This window comes from Lates calcarifer, linkage group LG1 (genome assembly GCF_001640805.2).
Source record: "Lates calcarifer isolate ASB-BC8 linkage group LG1, TLL_Latcal_v3, whole genome shotgun sequence".
In the NCBI taxonomy this organism is placed as follows: domain Eukaryota; kingdom Metazoa; phylum Chordata; class Actinopteri; family Centropomidae; genus Lates; species Lates calcarifer.
Window position 1 is genome coordinate 4346776 of NC_066833.1, and position 15333 is coordinate 4362108.

The window sequence follows — 15333 nt, forward strand, 5'->3', positions numbered from 1 at the left end:
TCAATCATAGCATAGGCTTCCTGTGTGTCAAAAGATAGATTTTAAAACCTCTTAACTTGTCTATACAGCACTAAATGGTCTTGGACCTAAATACATCTCTGATCCTTTGTGGTGCTCCACAAAGCATACAGATCCCTCAGGTCATCTGGGACAGGTTTACTCCATGTTCCCAGAATCACAACCAAACATGGCGAAGCAGCTTTTAGTTACTATGCTCCCCACCTGTGGAACAATGCAATTTTAATGTCGTATTAATGTCTTATTCTTAATGATTTAATCTTATTCTCTTTTCAGTGCAATACTGATGATATGTCTCTTTTTTAATGTACTTCCATGACACTGTAAAGCACTTGGAATTGCTGGAGGCAGAAGGAGGAAGGATTACAGCCTAAAAAGTAAGGCGATTATTGTCAAGGACAAACACAGACTGTAATTACTCCCCTTGCCTGAAGGGGGAGCTGATCTGATGATAACATTGGGATGAAAAGCCAGGAGGACATCAAGATTCATCTTAAACCAAACTTGATGGCAAACCATCTGATAGCTGTCATTTCACTGAAAACTAAAGATATCTGCCTCATAGTGGCACCACAGGAAACATCATAAGAACACTAAAGTCAGTAAGATTCATCCTCTGGGGACCATGACAGTCTGAACCAAACTTCATGGCAATTCATCAAATTCCTGTTGACATATTTCAAATTAAATTATTCCATATATTTTTTTGTATCTTTCTGGTCAGCTTTTGGTTTCCCTTTATTCACAGTGTGGTTAAAAAAAGAAAAATAAGTTAGCAAATCCTTGAAACTTAACCTACCATAATAATTTTCAGTATTTGACAATATTGCTAATCAACTCATTTCTTTTTAATACAGAGGTGTGTATTAATCTCGCCCTCTTTTTTGTCCGTTTTGGTCTTTTTCCTTTCACCATTCTTATGCTCAGGGGCAAATTTAAAAGGTGCAAATTATTTCAAAAACACAACAGCAAGGTTTGCAAATGGCTAACTGATGCAAAGTCTGTGTGACTTGTGATGAAAGGGCTGGATCAAATCTAAGTCGACTTCACATTTCACATTCCCAACTCCACTTTCGCCAACAATTTGCAGACGCTGCACAAAACACTTCACAAATTAATCTAATCTAATTTCATGACCACCTTAAATAGCCAACGATCAGGCTATCCCAGTAATCTGAACATTTTGCAGGCTTGAATGACCTTCATGCTCGAGGATCGTGGATTAGCGAGCTTCTCCTGTATCCTCTATTCATTATGGTTGATCCTCGCTGAGGATGGACCCGCTGCGCAGGAGGACCGGCTGAGCGTCTGCCAGTGGCCGCGCGCAGAAAAGCAGCGACTATGCTAAGGCGCGTGGTAGGGTTTAAGTGATATATCCTGCATTAAGTCTCCCCCACAGCCTCACCATGTGAAATAACAGTCCAGGAATACCTCCTCAGTAACCCACCCCTCCTGTTCCTTCCCCATTTCTTTCTACTGTTTGGCCCCCATCTGTTTAGACAGCAGTTGTCTAGTTCAATCTATTGAATTAAAGCAATAATATACAGCAATAATAATATATCAGTTATTGCTGCTGTGTTTAAAGCTTCTTTCTTTAATATTTGAAAGTAATTATTTATGGATGAACGTGGTGAGTTAGACCTCTGTTTGTTGTCAGTTAATTTTATTAACAAGTAAGATATTTGTCTAAGGTTTTACAAAGTGAAATAAGGACATCTACTAGAAGAAAGGAATATTTTTTGCAAATATCTCTGAATATTTCGGTGCCTTTACTTATGATAATCTGCGAGATATGAGCTTCAGTGTACTGAAATAAAATTAAAAGCGTAAAATATACCATTTTCCTGGGAGGCAATCAAAAGGAGAGAGTGTCTATGTAAAATTTCTGCTCAGAAGATACATGCATCGCTTGAATTTCCATTAGCATATTAGCCATCTGTATATATACCCTACCGCCTGTGTTTAGACAGCAGTAGTTGAAGATTCTCCATACAGGTCAGGGCCAAGGCAAACATCCAGCATCAGCTTACACACTCCTAATCCTAACCTTAACCTGAAGGCCACAATACCCATAAATTGACCTCTGAGCAGCTAATGAGAATACTGAGCCAGGCTGAGGCAAGTGTTGGGCTGACGGTTGTCACAAGAATAACTCCAGAAGAGGCTGCTGAAGGGTAACCGTTGCTCAGAGAAGCCAAGGGATAACTCCTGTATATTTGAAACTGGGCCTTATTTTTCAAGTGTTTTCGGGTGTAAATGATTGATCAGGACAAAAACCTTTGGAATAGGTCTTATGAAATGTTGTCTTATGTGTGGGGTAATTTTACTTATGTAAAAGATCTGAATAACTCTTCCATCACTTAAAGTCACACAATAACATGAACATACTAATGAGTCAAGGCAGCAGTATTCCAGCAGCTCCTGTAGTCTGCTTGGTAAATTTACTGTTTTTATCGATGGAATCTGGTAGCGATATATATAGCAATATTTCTGGTTAAACAACAAGGATCTTTTCGAACAATTGCCCATTGCATTTCATTGCAGCAACTGTGTGTGGTTGCCGGGTACGCTGTTCTTGCTCAACACTGCTCCTTTAATGCCACTTTTATTATGCTTCTTTAAAAATAAAAAAAAATTTAAATAGGTCTCTCTCTTCTTCTCTTATGACAAAGTATATAAATACAAGTCAAGTCAGATGGAAATGAAGAGAGTGCCCCAATGGAAGACGTGGGGGAGGCCATGCCTTAATTTGAAACAACTTGAGTTTAAGTGAGTCGATACACCATGAAATCTACACATTCCTCTCTAGTGAAGAAAAGAACAGATGGGAGAAAACACAAACTTCTTCAGAACAAAGCCCCACTGGTTATTGAAGAAACACAACTGATAGAGATTCCCTTACATATCAAAGACATCTAATAACATACAAGTATCCAAATACACTGGTTAGTGCAGGATCATTGAGGCAGCGGGGATGCAGGATGATCTATCTGTCAGCTCAGACAGCCATTTACAGCACCTGACTGCCGCCGCAGCCTCGAGGCCTGACCACGACCCCGGCTAGAGTCAAGCCCAGTGTGGAGTGACACGGTGTCGTACCGACGCCCGGGGAGCGTGCCTCCACCAGATGACACCAGAGCCAAAAGGGCCGAAGGTTCAGACGGCAGCGAGGACAGATGACACGCATGCCGCTTGGTTCCGCCAAAGGGAGGGAGGCTTTTTAAAAAGCATCTTTGAGCCGGTTGAGGAGGGTGCGAGTGTATGCATTCGTGTGCGTGAAAGGCAAGCCGCTGTCAGCCATGCAATTAAGGAGAGGCCCCTTGATACCCATACCGGCATACGTTCGCATCACATCACACAGGGACAGGCGTGTTGTGACACTTGCAGACAGGCGGCCACACTCATTCTGGCCTCCCAGTGGTCTTCATCAATCTGTTCTCCTTTTCAACAACAGCCCAGACACTTGTAGGCTTCACACACTCACATGCACACAGAACGCCACTTGATTTGAGAATTTATATGCTATTTCTATGGCCCGAGGCAGTCCATTCAACATTTGTGACAACTCAACAGCAAGAAACCAGAGAACTACAGCTCTATTTGCACACAACTAATACCAGGCCTCATTTTATTTACAATTTATCCAGATATCTTTGTTTCACAATCACTGAACTTTACTTGATGATTTTATGAGGGTATCTTCAGATTGCAGACAGCCACACTTAAAAATTCTCAATGCTAACTAACCATGAAAATATGACAAATTAGAATTAGAATTAGAAAAAAAATAACTGTGATGTGATGAAGTTAGAGGTAGGCAGTGCTAAATTGGTGGTATGCTACATTTTCTGGGAATTCAACTGAAAAACCATTTGTAGGTATGAATAACCCTTCGGGGAAGTTCTTCTTTTGGCTAATACAGTAAAATAAATACCTGACAAATCCAGGTTTTTCATGTAAACTGCCATAAACCCTGAGATATTAAAGGGAAAGTTGCCTTGGTACATTTCTAGCATCTCACAGTTTATATAATCATATCACCTTACTGAATGTGCAATGCAACCAATCCTATCAATCCTGAAGAATCAGACCTGTAGTAACTGAATTAAAGATATTCAATATTGTGTTATTTCATGTGATTTTCAAGCCTACAGTATCCTGCTTTAACCTCAACCTGAAAGCTCCCCTACATGTAACTGCTCTGATGGCTTCATATACACACACCCTACACTAAAACAAAATTAAACCGTTGTCTAAAAATTGACTGCTACAGCTAATACACAAACACACACACACAGTGTGCACACAATGTGTAAAAGTGTGCCTTTGAGAATACACACATATTGAAGTGAGCGTGCCAGGCATACCAAGGGGAGCCTCAACAAGCCAAGGCAGGGGTGGTGTGCTGCTGGAATGATACGGGGATGGACACACAGACACCTCTTTGAAAGTGATACATGGCCCTGGCTGGCAGCAAGCGCCACTCCAGATCCGCTCAGACAGGCAGAGAGGATGCCAGGCTGGTTGGGATTTAGGCTGTAATGAGCCTGAACAGAAACACACACACACACACACACACACACACACCACACACACACACACACACACACACTAAGTGACTAAGTTCGCTCAACAATGCGGCCAACTGCAAAGATAATATGGATATGTGCACAAGAGATGGACTACAAAGCAAAACTGCAGGGCTGAGACATTCCTGGGTATCACATATTTGTAGAGTGCACTCTTACAAACACACACACACACAGCATTAGCTATTGTAGAGACAGTTCATACTCATCTACACAAAATAACTTGTGCATATTCACCCAGATAAGTATCTTACAAGGGGACAAACACACAAAGTACAACACTACAACACAGGAGGATGTTATACTGACTTATATTTTCTAACCCTAACAACCATCCCACCTGTGGGACCATTTAGCCTTGTTAGTGCTACTTTAGGTAAGTTTTGGTCTGTACCAGACTCAACCCTCACACAACCTCAACAAATTATAATTTACTTTATAATTACCCCATATCACTGCAATGGCTGGTGACACAGATTTGGTTCAGACTTGTGGGTGTGGAGTATTCAAAAAAAATAGGCAAAAATGCCTCTGTAAGTGTGGTTCAGTGTCTCTTACACTCATTCTGATATTTTGGTGGTAAAATTTAAAGTTGTCTCTGAAAAGAGACCAGGGTCATGACTGTAATCAGTAGGATTGAAATGGTTCATTCGGTTAAAGCAGTTAAACGAAGCTGATCATCTTACCTAATAGGAGTGTGGCAATGTCAGGGTGCAAGATTTCTCCCAGACTGACAAAAGTGATAGCTAAAATTACAAAAATAAGACCCCTGGGATTGTCTGATTATTATAACATGTTCTTCAGAAACAAATATTCCAACGTCTGAAATGGCAAGCCATGATGATAAATGTGAAGTACTGTGAATGACTAACCTGTATTACCTCGCAGGATTGATCCAATAATGTGTCAAGATTTAGAAATCTTCGAACTTACGATCCTTAACTTTCAAGGCTAGGTGTGACAATCCTCAGTGGTGGTCAGCCACTGACAAAGAAAGGATATGATTGGGTGGCAGGAAGTTCCAGCTGAGGACCTGGTTGGCCAGAGCCAGGTAACGCTGGAAGACAGACGACATCTGGGCACTGAGATTTTCTCGGCGGCTGAACTCCTGCAGCACCTCCATGGTCAACATGAAGATCTGACGCAGGCCCTCCTCCTGGAAGTGAGGGAGGGAATGAAGAAGTAAATGGATGAATTCAGGAAATAAAAAGTGATGAATAAAGGAAGAAGCAATTAACCCGTAACTAGATAAGGAGATGAGGTGGGGGAACAAACCTGGAACAGACGCTTGCAGCTGCCGTGAAACTCCATGCTGAGGCCGATGCTGCTGGTTTTACTGGAGCTGGAGAACTCACTGAGCAGAGCGGTCAGGATGGAGCAGGCCAGCGTTTGCTGCAGCAAAGAGGGTTGTGTGATCACAGAGGTCAAAGGTTATAGAAAGAGATATTAGTAATACTTAACAGTCAAGACCCCAAAAGGAGAGAGCGTGAATGTGCTTCATGCAGAAAGACTGTGTACCACTAGGTCCAAGTAAGTTTTGAATATACTCAATAATAAATAAATCATATGCCATTACAGTAAACTGAAAAAAGTTAGTATGCAGCTTGATTTTTTTTTTTCAACTGTCCCATGATGTGGTTGGTGGTTAGACAGCTCAGTGATGATCTAAGAAAACCAAAATAAGCATGGGGAGGACAATTTATTTAAGACAAATGTGACATTGCTTTTACAGACCAACAGTCCAAAACCCAACCCAAAGATATTCAATTTACAATAATAGAAAGCTGAGATGGATAGATAAGAGGCAGCAAATCCTCACATTTGTAGCATATATTTGACATTTTTTGCTTGAGAAATCACTCAACAATCAATTAAATTTCTCACTAATTGAGAAACACAAAGAACCCAGCGCACTCTCTTACACATCGCTTTATGGATACAACCTTTCAGTCTTGAGACCTTCATCAGGCTAAAATCGTACAAACAAGCTCAGGCATGTACCAAAATGCTGTGTTAAATCAATGCTAGATAAAGTGTATTTAAGTGATGGACCACGTGCAGGACTACTGGACACATGCAAGAGCTTTTCGGCTTAGACTGATCAAATCATCAACTAATAGTTTACACAGGTCTTCCTTTTAACATCAGACAGAGAAAACCAGATTAATCAAATTAGCCTTCTTGGCCAACTATACCCCAGTCTCCATTTTTTTCTGTTGCAGTCTATGATTGAAATTAAACTTTCAGCACTTTCAGCCCTCCCCTGCACACAGTTGACCTTTTCTGGTTTGGGGTTTGGTTAAGTTAACAAATGAAACAGTGACACCTACTGCACTAAGAGGAGACATCCAGTTTGTTTTATTTTACAGAGCAGCACTGAGACGAAGTCATGCCAACACACTAAACAAATGTTTTGCTTTTATGTAGAAAAGCAGTTCATACATATTCAATGCTCACTTTTTGCGACTTGTCTTAATCATTAAAGTCACTCAAACACTTCACAAGAAACAAATGCCAAAAATATGCCATGATGAAAATGCATTGTGACAAGATCTAAACACAAAATTGTTTTCAGTGCATGAGCAAAGAAAACCGGGACTCCACATTATACTTTCTTCTAACCACAGGAACATGCCTGGAGCCATTTTTTTATTTTCAGACTTGAGCTCTCTGTAATCTGAGCCAGACCCCATGCAGAAAGTCTGGAACCGGGGCACAAATGTGGTCCCATCAAGGTACAGACATAATATATATGATCAAAGCTTTAACCCAGTTCTGCTAACAGGCATTCAGCTAATGCTTTAGATGTGTCAGAAATTTTTCTTTTTGTGCTTTTGTATTTAATTCATTCTTTGTAATGTCTTGTCTTTTATCTGGACCCCAAGTCTTTCCACCTACCTGAATCTGAACCAACACAACACTGACTATGGACAACATAGTTATTGCACAAAATAATATATAGGTAGTAGAGGTAGAGATTTTAGATTTGATTTTTTGTAAGTTTGTTTTTGTGGGGTTTGTGTGTCATGTGACAGACGCTGTTGGAAGACAATAAAAAAAGTGTAAGGTGTAATATTTAAAAAGGACACAGCTTGCCCTGACTTTAAATAAAATTAGAATTTGTGATATGGTCTTGTCACATTAGTAACATCATATAGCAGGATGGGTGGGGTATCATGGTTCCCATATCGCCATGATACAAAATTATGAACGTTTGTGTCACAGTTTTAGTTTCAGAATCATTACAAAAAGGGAAAAGTGGATTTACTGTCACATTTTTTTCTTCAAATAAATCAAGTGCGTTTCCTTTCAGTTTAACTGACACTGTGGAAAACATTTTCATGATTTAATAATGTGTCTTGTATATGGTCAAAATTTGAACTGATTACAAAAACATGATGTACTGTAAAGATCTGAATCACTACATCTGTGACTGAAGTACGTCTTTCTCACCACTGTGGGGTTCCCGCTGCTTATGAGCTGTCCGACCTCGTGAAAGATGCTTTTACAGTTGATGGATTTGTCGAGAGAGCCTCTCTTCACGATGACCGCCACGGCCAGCAAGATCTGCTCACGGACATACTTCTGCAGGCTGAAGGAAACAGAGGGAGATGGTCGATCATTTAATCGAAGCTCTGATGCTGAGAAACGTACGGTGAATGTGACATGAGAGATTGTATGAGGTGAGCTGAACACTGACCACTGCAGGGACTGAGAACAGGAAGAAAAATTAAGTGAAAGAGTCTGAGGGTGCAATCACAGCTGCAGAGCTGTTTTCTTTGGACAGTATCACACAAAAAACTTTACTTTATTGCATTTTTGTGCAGTCTAATCAAACAGAGCTCTGTCTGGTTTGTTTGTTGAAGAGAGTTTTGGTAACTTGTCTCTGTATCAGCTCAGAGACTCTGGCAGATTACAGTGTCTGATGTACCAGGCATATCAAATCAACCTGTGCTCTTCCTCTTTGTTGTTTATACCAGTGGACGCGCGACGACACAGCTCAATATGAGCATCAGCCCAGATTTCATTTTGTAAATGCTCAGCTCCCCAGTTGGTTAAAAAGAATTGCAGGGCGTCCGATGCCACTGTCTAACTCATTCTGCACATAAAAGCTGAAATTATTGAAAGAATGGCATCAGTATTATCTGCACAAACAAATTAAACGCTGCTCATACACTCTTGCTGTGATCCTACCCAAATTTTTCACATTTTCAATATTCAGCAAATTGGGTAATAAATCTGTGGAATTTAAAAGGTTTGTTGATGAATACTAATGGCTCTCTCAGTTTTCTGTGCTTTAGACTTAGGTAACAGGAGATGAGGTCTATTAATGTTCTTGCCAATCTTGCCACTCACCAATGCAGGTCATACATACAGCACAGGTTTTATCATGCCTCTTTCTTTCTTTTTTCCCTACTTACTTGGGTCTCTGTAAGACGTAGGTGAGGAGGAATGCCCGGAGCGACTCGATGCTGGTCTTCTCCAGCAGGATCCACTCCCGCACAACGGCCTCCATGATGGCTGTGGCTGCCTGGAACAGCACATAGTCCACCTTACTGGTCTCTGGAGAGGCAAAGAGTAAAGGCAGAGAAGATCAATATAAGGTGGGAGAAAGACAAGGAGACATTTAAGTTGTATTGTGTTCTAAATAAATCCATTTACATACTTTGCGTTAACCTCACTTGCTCTAGTAAAAGTTCACATTAATTGTTCAGCTTAGGGATGAGAGTGCAGAGAGAGTGCATACTTTAAAAAGCCACAGTATAAACAGAACATGCCAAACACATTGAACAAGGTTACAGCTGATTAATTGATTAACCATTTCATCTATGAAATGTTCAAAAAATACTGACAAATCACTATTTCTCACAATCACAATTTCCTAAAACCTATACTGACAATCACTTAATCATTTGTGTCCAATGGTGAGCAAAAATGCCAAATATCTGATTGTTCGGCCTTCCTCAATGTAAGGAATTTTCAGTCTTATGTTGTAGCAAAATAAACATCTCTGGGTTTGGAACTGTTGGTCAAATAGAAAAAGCTGCCTGAAGACATCACCTTGGGCTGTTTGCTGATAACAACCAACAAATCAGTGAGTTGCAGCCCTAGGTAATTCAACTGTTTGATATGATCATCTGGAGACAGTAAGTATTAAATAACCTGAGGAAACACTGTGGACAAAGTTGGAGACAATGTGACAAAATCGTATGAGTGGGAGCACCGGTGGAGCTGTTGCGGTGAACCAGGTGAATTTAAGACAACACGAATTGACGACACTTGCGCCTGCTGTTCTAAGTGCAATAAAAAGTAAAGGCCAGCAAGTCCTTCATCAAACCACTTCTTCAACAAGTATTTAGAGAAGTTGTATTTTTAACAGCTGTCCACAGTCTCCTAGACATGTTAAACACAACACACACAGTGTGTTGGTTTAGCTAATATTGAGATGTTAAGAACAAGCCAAAAGGACAGCTGTCTGTATGTAGTCTGACTGACCTTGCTTTTTAAACGATAAATTAAAAAACATTCATCCATTTAGTAATGAAAAAGAATCAGTACTACCCATCTCTACAGCTTCACCCCGACTTTGGGAGGATAAGCAAACCAAAGTTCAAGTGTCTTCACTGTAAGTCTTGTTTAACCAATGATATTTTGTGATTTTAATTTTTTGTGGCACACAGTGTCGATCACTCACATAAATGTGTAGGATTCATTTATTTTCTGCCTGATTAAAGGGCAACTTAAATCATAAATGTAGATTTTAATAAAAAGTTTTCCTTTAAAATAAAACAACACATTGTTATTTCTGTACATAGTCTACTTATTACAAAAGCATTTATCAGTAACACAGTCAAGATGGAATAAATATGTGTTGCATTGAATGTTGATTTAACCGGGCTGGTGCTTCTAAAATTTTCAGTAAGGAGCATCAGTGCTACTTGTCTGGAGTCCTGTGTGACTTGTCTCAGTACAAGATGTACTGCCTTACATCTTGTCTGAACCACCAGCCTGGTGAAAATAAACAACAGCTACACTGGATCTGCTCAGACGCAGTACTGCTGTGCAACACTATCAGCCCAATACACAATCACGTGGAACAGACCTGATCTTACAAGCAGCTGTTTCACAACTGGATCAGACAGCTGCACGTGTCAAGATAGATGTCAGATAGATACCAAAGCTGAAATGTGTCCAGTTAGACAGGGGTTTTCCCTGGTTGAAGGTGAATTATCAGATTCTAAACTGCATGCAAGATCAGGTTGAGATGCTGCGGTAGACTACTTCAATGTCTCCTAAACTGGGATCGGAGGACGCCCAGGATCCTTGGACAGGTCCCAGAGGGTCACAAGCAAAATAAAAATAACTGACAACCGACAACACTATATGTGGACGTGAATCTTCAGCAGCTAAGCCCCAGGCCCAGGAGATGACCACTTACAATACAGACAGAAACCAGAGCTCCTTTCAGATGGAACCAAACTGATCACAGGAGAGGTGTATTCTGTCTGTATGGGGGTCCATGACATTAGAAATGTTTGTGTTATACTCAAAGATCACAACAGAAGGTTTGTGATAATAACATCAGTGGCTGAAGCCCACATCAGTGCTGAATGGACACACTTGAATGAAAAGGAATTAAAAAGAAATCAAAACACTTTACTCTCTTTAAACTTTGAGCAATACACATATGGACTAACTCTACAGCTTCTCTACTCTATTTTTTTAAAGAGAATGTTGTTCAGACTGTCATTCTTGGGTAAATAAATGTTTATAAAAGAAAATGTGTATGTTAAAAATAAGTGATGCAGGCTTAATAATTAAGTCAGCAGTTACCTAAGATGTGCTTGCAGATGGCAAAAGGAGATTTGGACTTCCTGAAGGAGAGGAATACGTGTTCAGCATGCTGCCTCTGTTCTGTGCTGACCATGGACGGCGGTGCCTGTCAAAAACAAACAAAATTAGAATTTATAGGTGAGACTTCACTTCCCTTTCCAATGGTGGCTCAGAGTGCACAGTGAACATTAAGTCTGTCAGAGCAAAGAACTTAGAACTTAAAACCACACCGTAAAGGACAGCTGCTATCACACACCATGATATTAACACTGAAGTAATACTTTATAAATGAAGTACAAACCAGACAGCCAATAACAGAAAAGCCTCTACAATAACAAAAAAGGCATTACAGCTCCAAATGTACTATGAACAAAAGTGAAAATGAACAACACACACACACACACACACACACACACACAGTTATTGAGGAGTGTCGCCATGATACAGCTCAGCAGGAAAGTCACATTCCAGGCCTAATTGCAGTAAAAGCAACTCTGCGGCTGAAGGCAGCGGAGGAATAAAAGACCCTTTTATCTGAGAGCACACCACACACACACACGCACGCATACACACACACACAATTCAAGCATACTATGATGACACACAACACACTAAGATTTATACCAGAAATAAGGATTCTAATACGACGTAAAAGTAAATGAAAAATAAAATCTAAATTTCAATAACATGCACTTTTAAAGTTGCATTAATGAATATTTTTCTATTAGCAATCTCTATATGTAATGAGAAAAGTGTCACTTTGTCCAGAGAGTGCCCAAACTGTTGCATACAAATGTTGCTGTTGTTTTTGAATGACAGAAACTCATCTGACGCCAGTGTAATTCAAACCCTGTGCTTTGTCATGTAATAAATTCACAAAGCATTGTCCTGTTCAACTGACCTTAAATAAATAGTTAAAATTCACAGCTTATGTTGATTCAAGAGCCTTGTACCTACTGGTATAATATGACACAACTTATCGTTAATCTAGACACTACATTTTATACTTTATAATTCACAACACCAGCTATCAACAATAATTACTTCAGTATACACCTGCTGACTAATGTGAAGTTCTTGGGAATCACATGAAGCAACTAATTTACTTAAGTGGCACATGTTTCAGTCAATATCCACAAAATGTCTGTGAACACATGGGAAATATCACATATTGGTCAACTCTTGTTATAACATATTCAAACTGAAACTCAAGAAGACTATGCACATGTTACAATGGTTTATCAGGGCCTGGTGATGCGCCTGACTTTTTCACTTTCAACAATCTGACTAATGTTCAACTTTCTGGGGTGTCCTAGTGGCTGAGCGCAATGTCTGTGGCTCAACTGAGGTCGGGTCCCTTTGCTGAAAATCATCAATATCCTATCTGTCTCCATACTATCAACTAGGGCTTAATGGTGGCAAAAAGAAATCATATTCTGATTATTTTTGACAGACACTGTGATTGCAGAAAGAGTCACAGGAGTTATTTTCACAAAAAATGAGATTGATGATTGATTGATGAGTGGTTTTTGCTGGGATCTGTATCAAACAAGCATGTAATCTAATTTGTAAAAAAAAAAAAAAAAAACTGCAGCTCCTGCCATTTGGATATTGTGCTTGCGATTTTTTGATTAACTGAAGTCAATAAAGAAGACGAAAAAGATGACAAGTGCAACATCAGATTCAGAGTGAAAACAACAGAGTGTACCCCGGGTTTTTTTCATGTGCCCTCTCAACAACATAGCTGGTAAGAAATCAAAAGCAGCGCACGTTATCATACATTAAAATTGATCTGAAACGGATATAATGTCAGACTAACAGCCACAGCACTGTCACAGCTTTCCAATCACCCCTAGTTAATCTAGACACTAAATAATGAGTTGTAATAGTTTAAATAAAGCCAGAGGAGGCACCTGCTCTCTACCATATGAAGGTAAAGCTCTTGTATGGCTGCTGTGTTGCTCACATGAAAATTAAAAATGCACATTTCTCACGTTTGAACAAGTGCAGCAAGATGCGTGTTATAGTTTAAAGCCCATAACATAGAGAAGCAAAATGGCAGAAAGCAAGAACAGGCTCTAGCTAGCTGTTTTATCCAACACATACACGGACTCATGACATGCACATGGTTAGCCACTTGCTCCTAGCTGGTGTGTTCATTCGTTTCCAATGGAGGCTGGAGGGTGAGAGGTAGAGGTGGTGGTGGTAGGTGGCGGCAAACACTTGATGGAAACCGGTGTTTTCTTCTAATAAAGGGGAAGAGGACGAGCTGAAGCTTCAAACCGAGATGCTCCAGCGGTGTGCGGAGAGAGGAATAAAAAACTTGATGTAACGTTCTCAGCTGAAAAGGGCGAAGTTTCTGGAAACCTGAGCCACATTGGAAAGTGTCCAAACGTGGGGTAATATTTTAGGGATGGTTATGGTCTACGAAAGGAGAAGCAGTTTAAACAAGACGAAGAGAGACCTGAGGGAAATGTTACGAATTAAGAGCGGATTTTTGCGAGATTTTTGCGCCACGCATCGTTCCTCCGGTAAAGAGAGGAAAAAAACTGAACACATTTAACAACAAAAACCGAGAGGAGACAAACACCAGCGGGAGCCCTCGACCGCCTAACTCAACCCGGGACAAAGTTGAGACACATGTACCCTCTGCACCGTAGCTATAAAGTAACGAAGAATTTCTCACCATTAAAACTTTGGCAGCGCTTTCCAGCTGTGTGATCACTTCTGGTGCACCGACCGCCGCCATCATCGTCCCTCTCCAATGACGCGCCATGCGCTCTGCATTGTGGGATTACAGCGCTGGTACCCGGCGGGGTAGAACCCGATAGACCGTCATCCTCAGCGCGCGGAGTCTGCCGGAGTAACATCTGCCTTACATGACATTATGAAAAGGAAAGCATAAGAAACTTGAGCTAAAATATGAGTTAATTGTAATTGTTCGAGCACATTTTTATCTAAATTGTGCAGAGATTTATGTGAAAAATTCAGATGTTAATATTTTTTGCTTGAAAGTCATCAAGCTCTGTTAAAAGAAGCAAAATGACCACAAGTAGTTGCAAAAAATGACTCATCAAAGGGAATCAAACAATCACACAACACTGCTTGTAAGAGGACAATACATTTTTTATTTTTACTTTATTTAACATTATTCAATTACCAATTAAGATTTTAAATACAGGAGTAAATCAAAAATATGATGTATAGGGCAAAATCTTCTCAACTGTATATAAGAGCTCTAGTTTAAAAAATGATAGTAATAAAATAAAACATTTAAATAGTGAGTACTTTAGGCACTTAATTCTGCTATTTAAAAAAATAATAATAACTCACCAAACTTATAATTTTATGGTTTTGCTACTCACTGTAAGAGATCAACTTCTGAATGTAGTTCTGTCAGACAAGTAAGAAAAAATAAAATAACACTAGTAAATAGGGTTCTGTTACAATTTATTCAAAAAAGATTTGACTTCACAATGATCCACTTTTTGCCTCAGTCTTCTTCATACTGAGCATTATTTCTAAACTTTATTTCTAAAAGTTTCAAGTGCACTTTTTGTAAAATTTTTTGAGTTCATGTTTCCATCAAGAGAATCACAATTTCTTAGACTTAATATCATAGTGTAAGTTATTATTTATCATAACTCTTCCCTAACCTCATTTCTGTTTCACTTATCAAAGGCAGATTAACTATCTTCTTCATATAAAAGGGCAAGTAAAGTGAATTCAGATGGATTTACTGATCATGACAGTCAACAGAAATGTTATGCCTCCTTGTAAATTATATTTAACTTACATGCTATATAATTGATCTTTGCTCATAAAAGCGTGAACGTTTATTAGATTAAAAAAAAAAAAAGAATTCAGTGTTATCTAACTCTCAAGCAATGCC

At 39.6% G+C, this 15333-nt stretch overlaps 1 protein-coding gene across 1 annotated transcript in view; it reads right to left on the minus strand.

Annotated features, from left to right (window-relative positions):
• The window catches only part of xpo4 (exportin 4), a 59516-nt gene extending 44250 nt beyond the window's left edge, over window positions 1-15266 (minus strand). Inside the window, 6 exon segments of the mRNA XM_018704312.2 lie at window positions 5610-5763; window positions 5883-5999; window positions 8061-8199; window positions 9029-9170; window positions 11442-11547; window positions 14128-15266. Of these exon segments, the coding sequence (XP_018559828.1) occupies window positions 5610-5763; window positions 5883-5999; window positions 8061-8199; window positions 9029-9170; window positions 11442-11547; window positions 14128-14217 (748 nt within the window). The 5' untranslated portion in view covers window positions 14218-15266.
• Window positions 15267-15333: the final 67 nt, after the last annotated feature.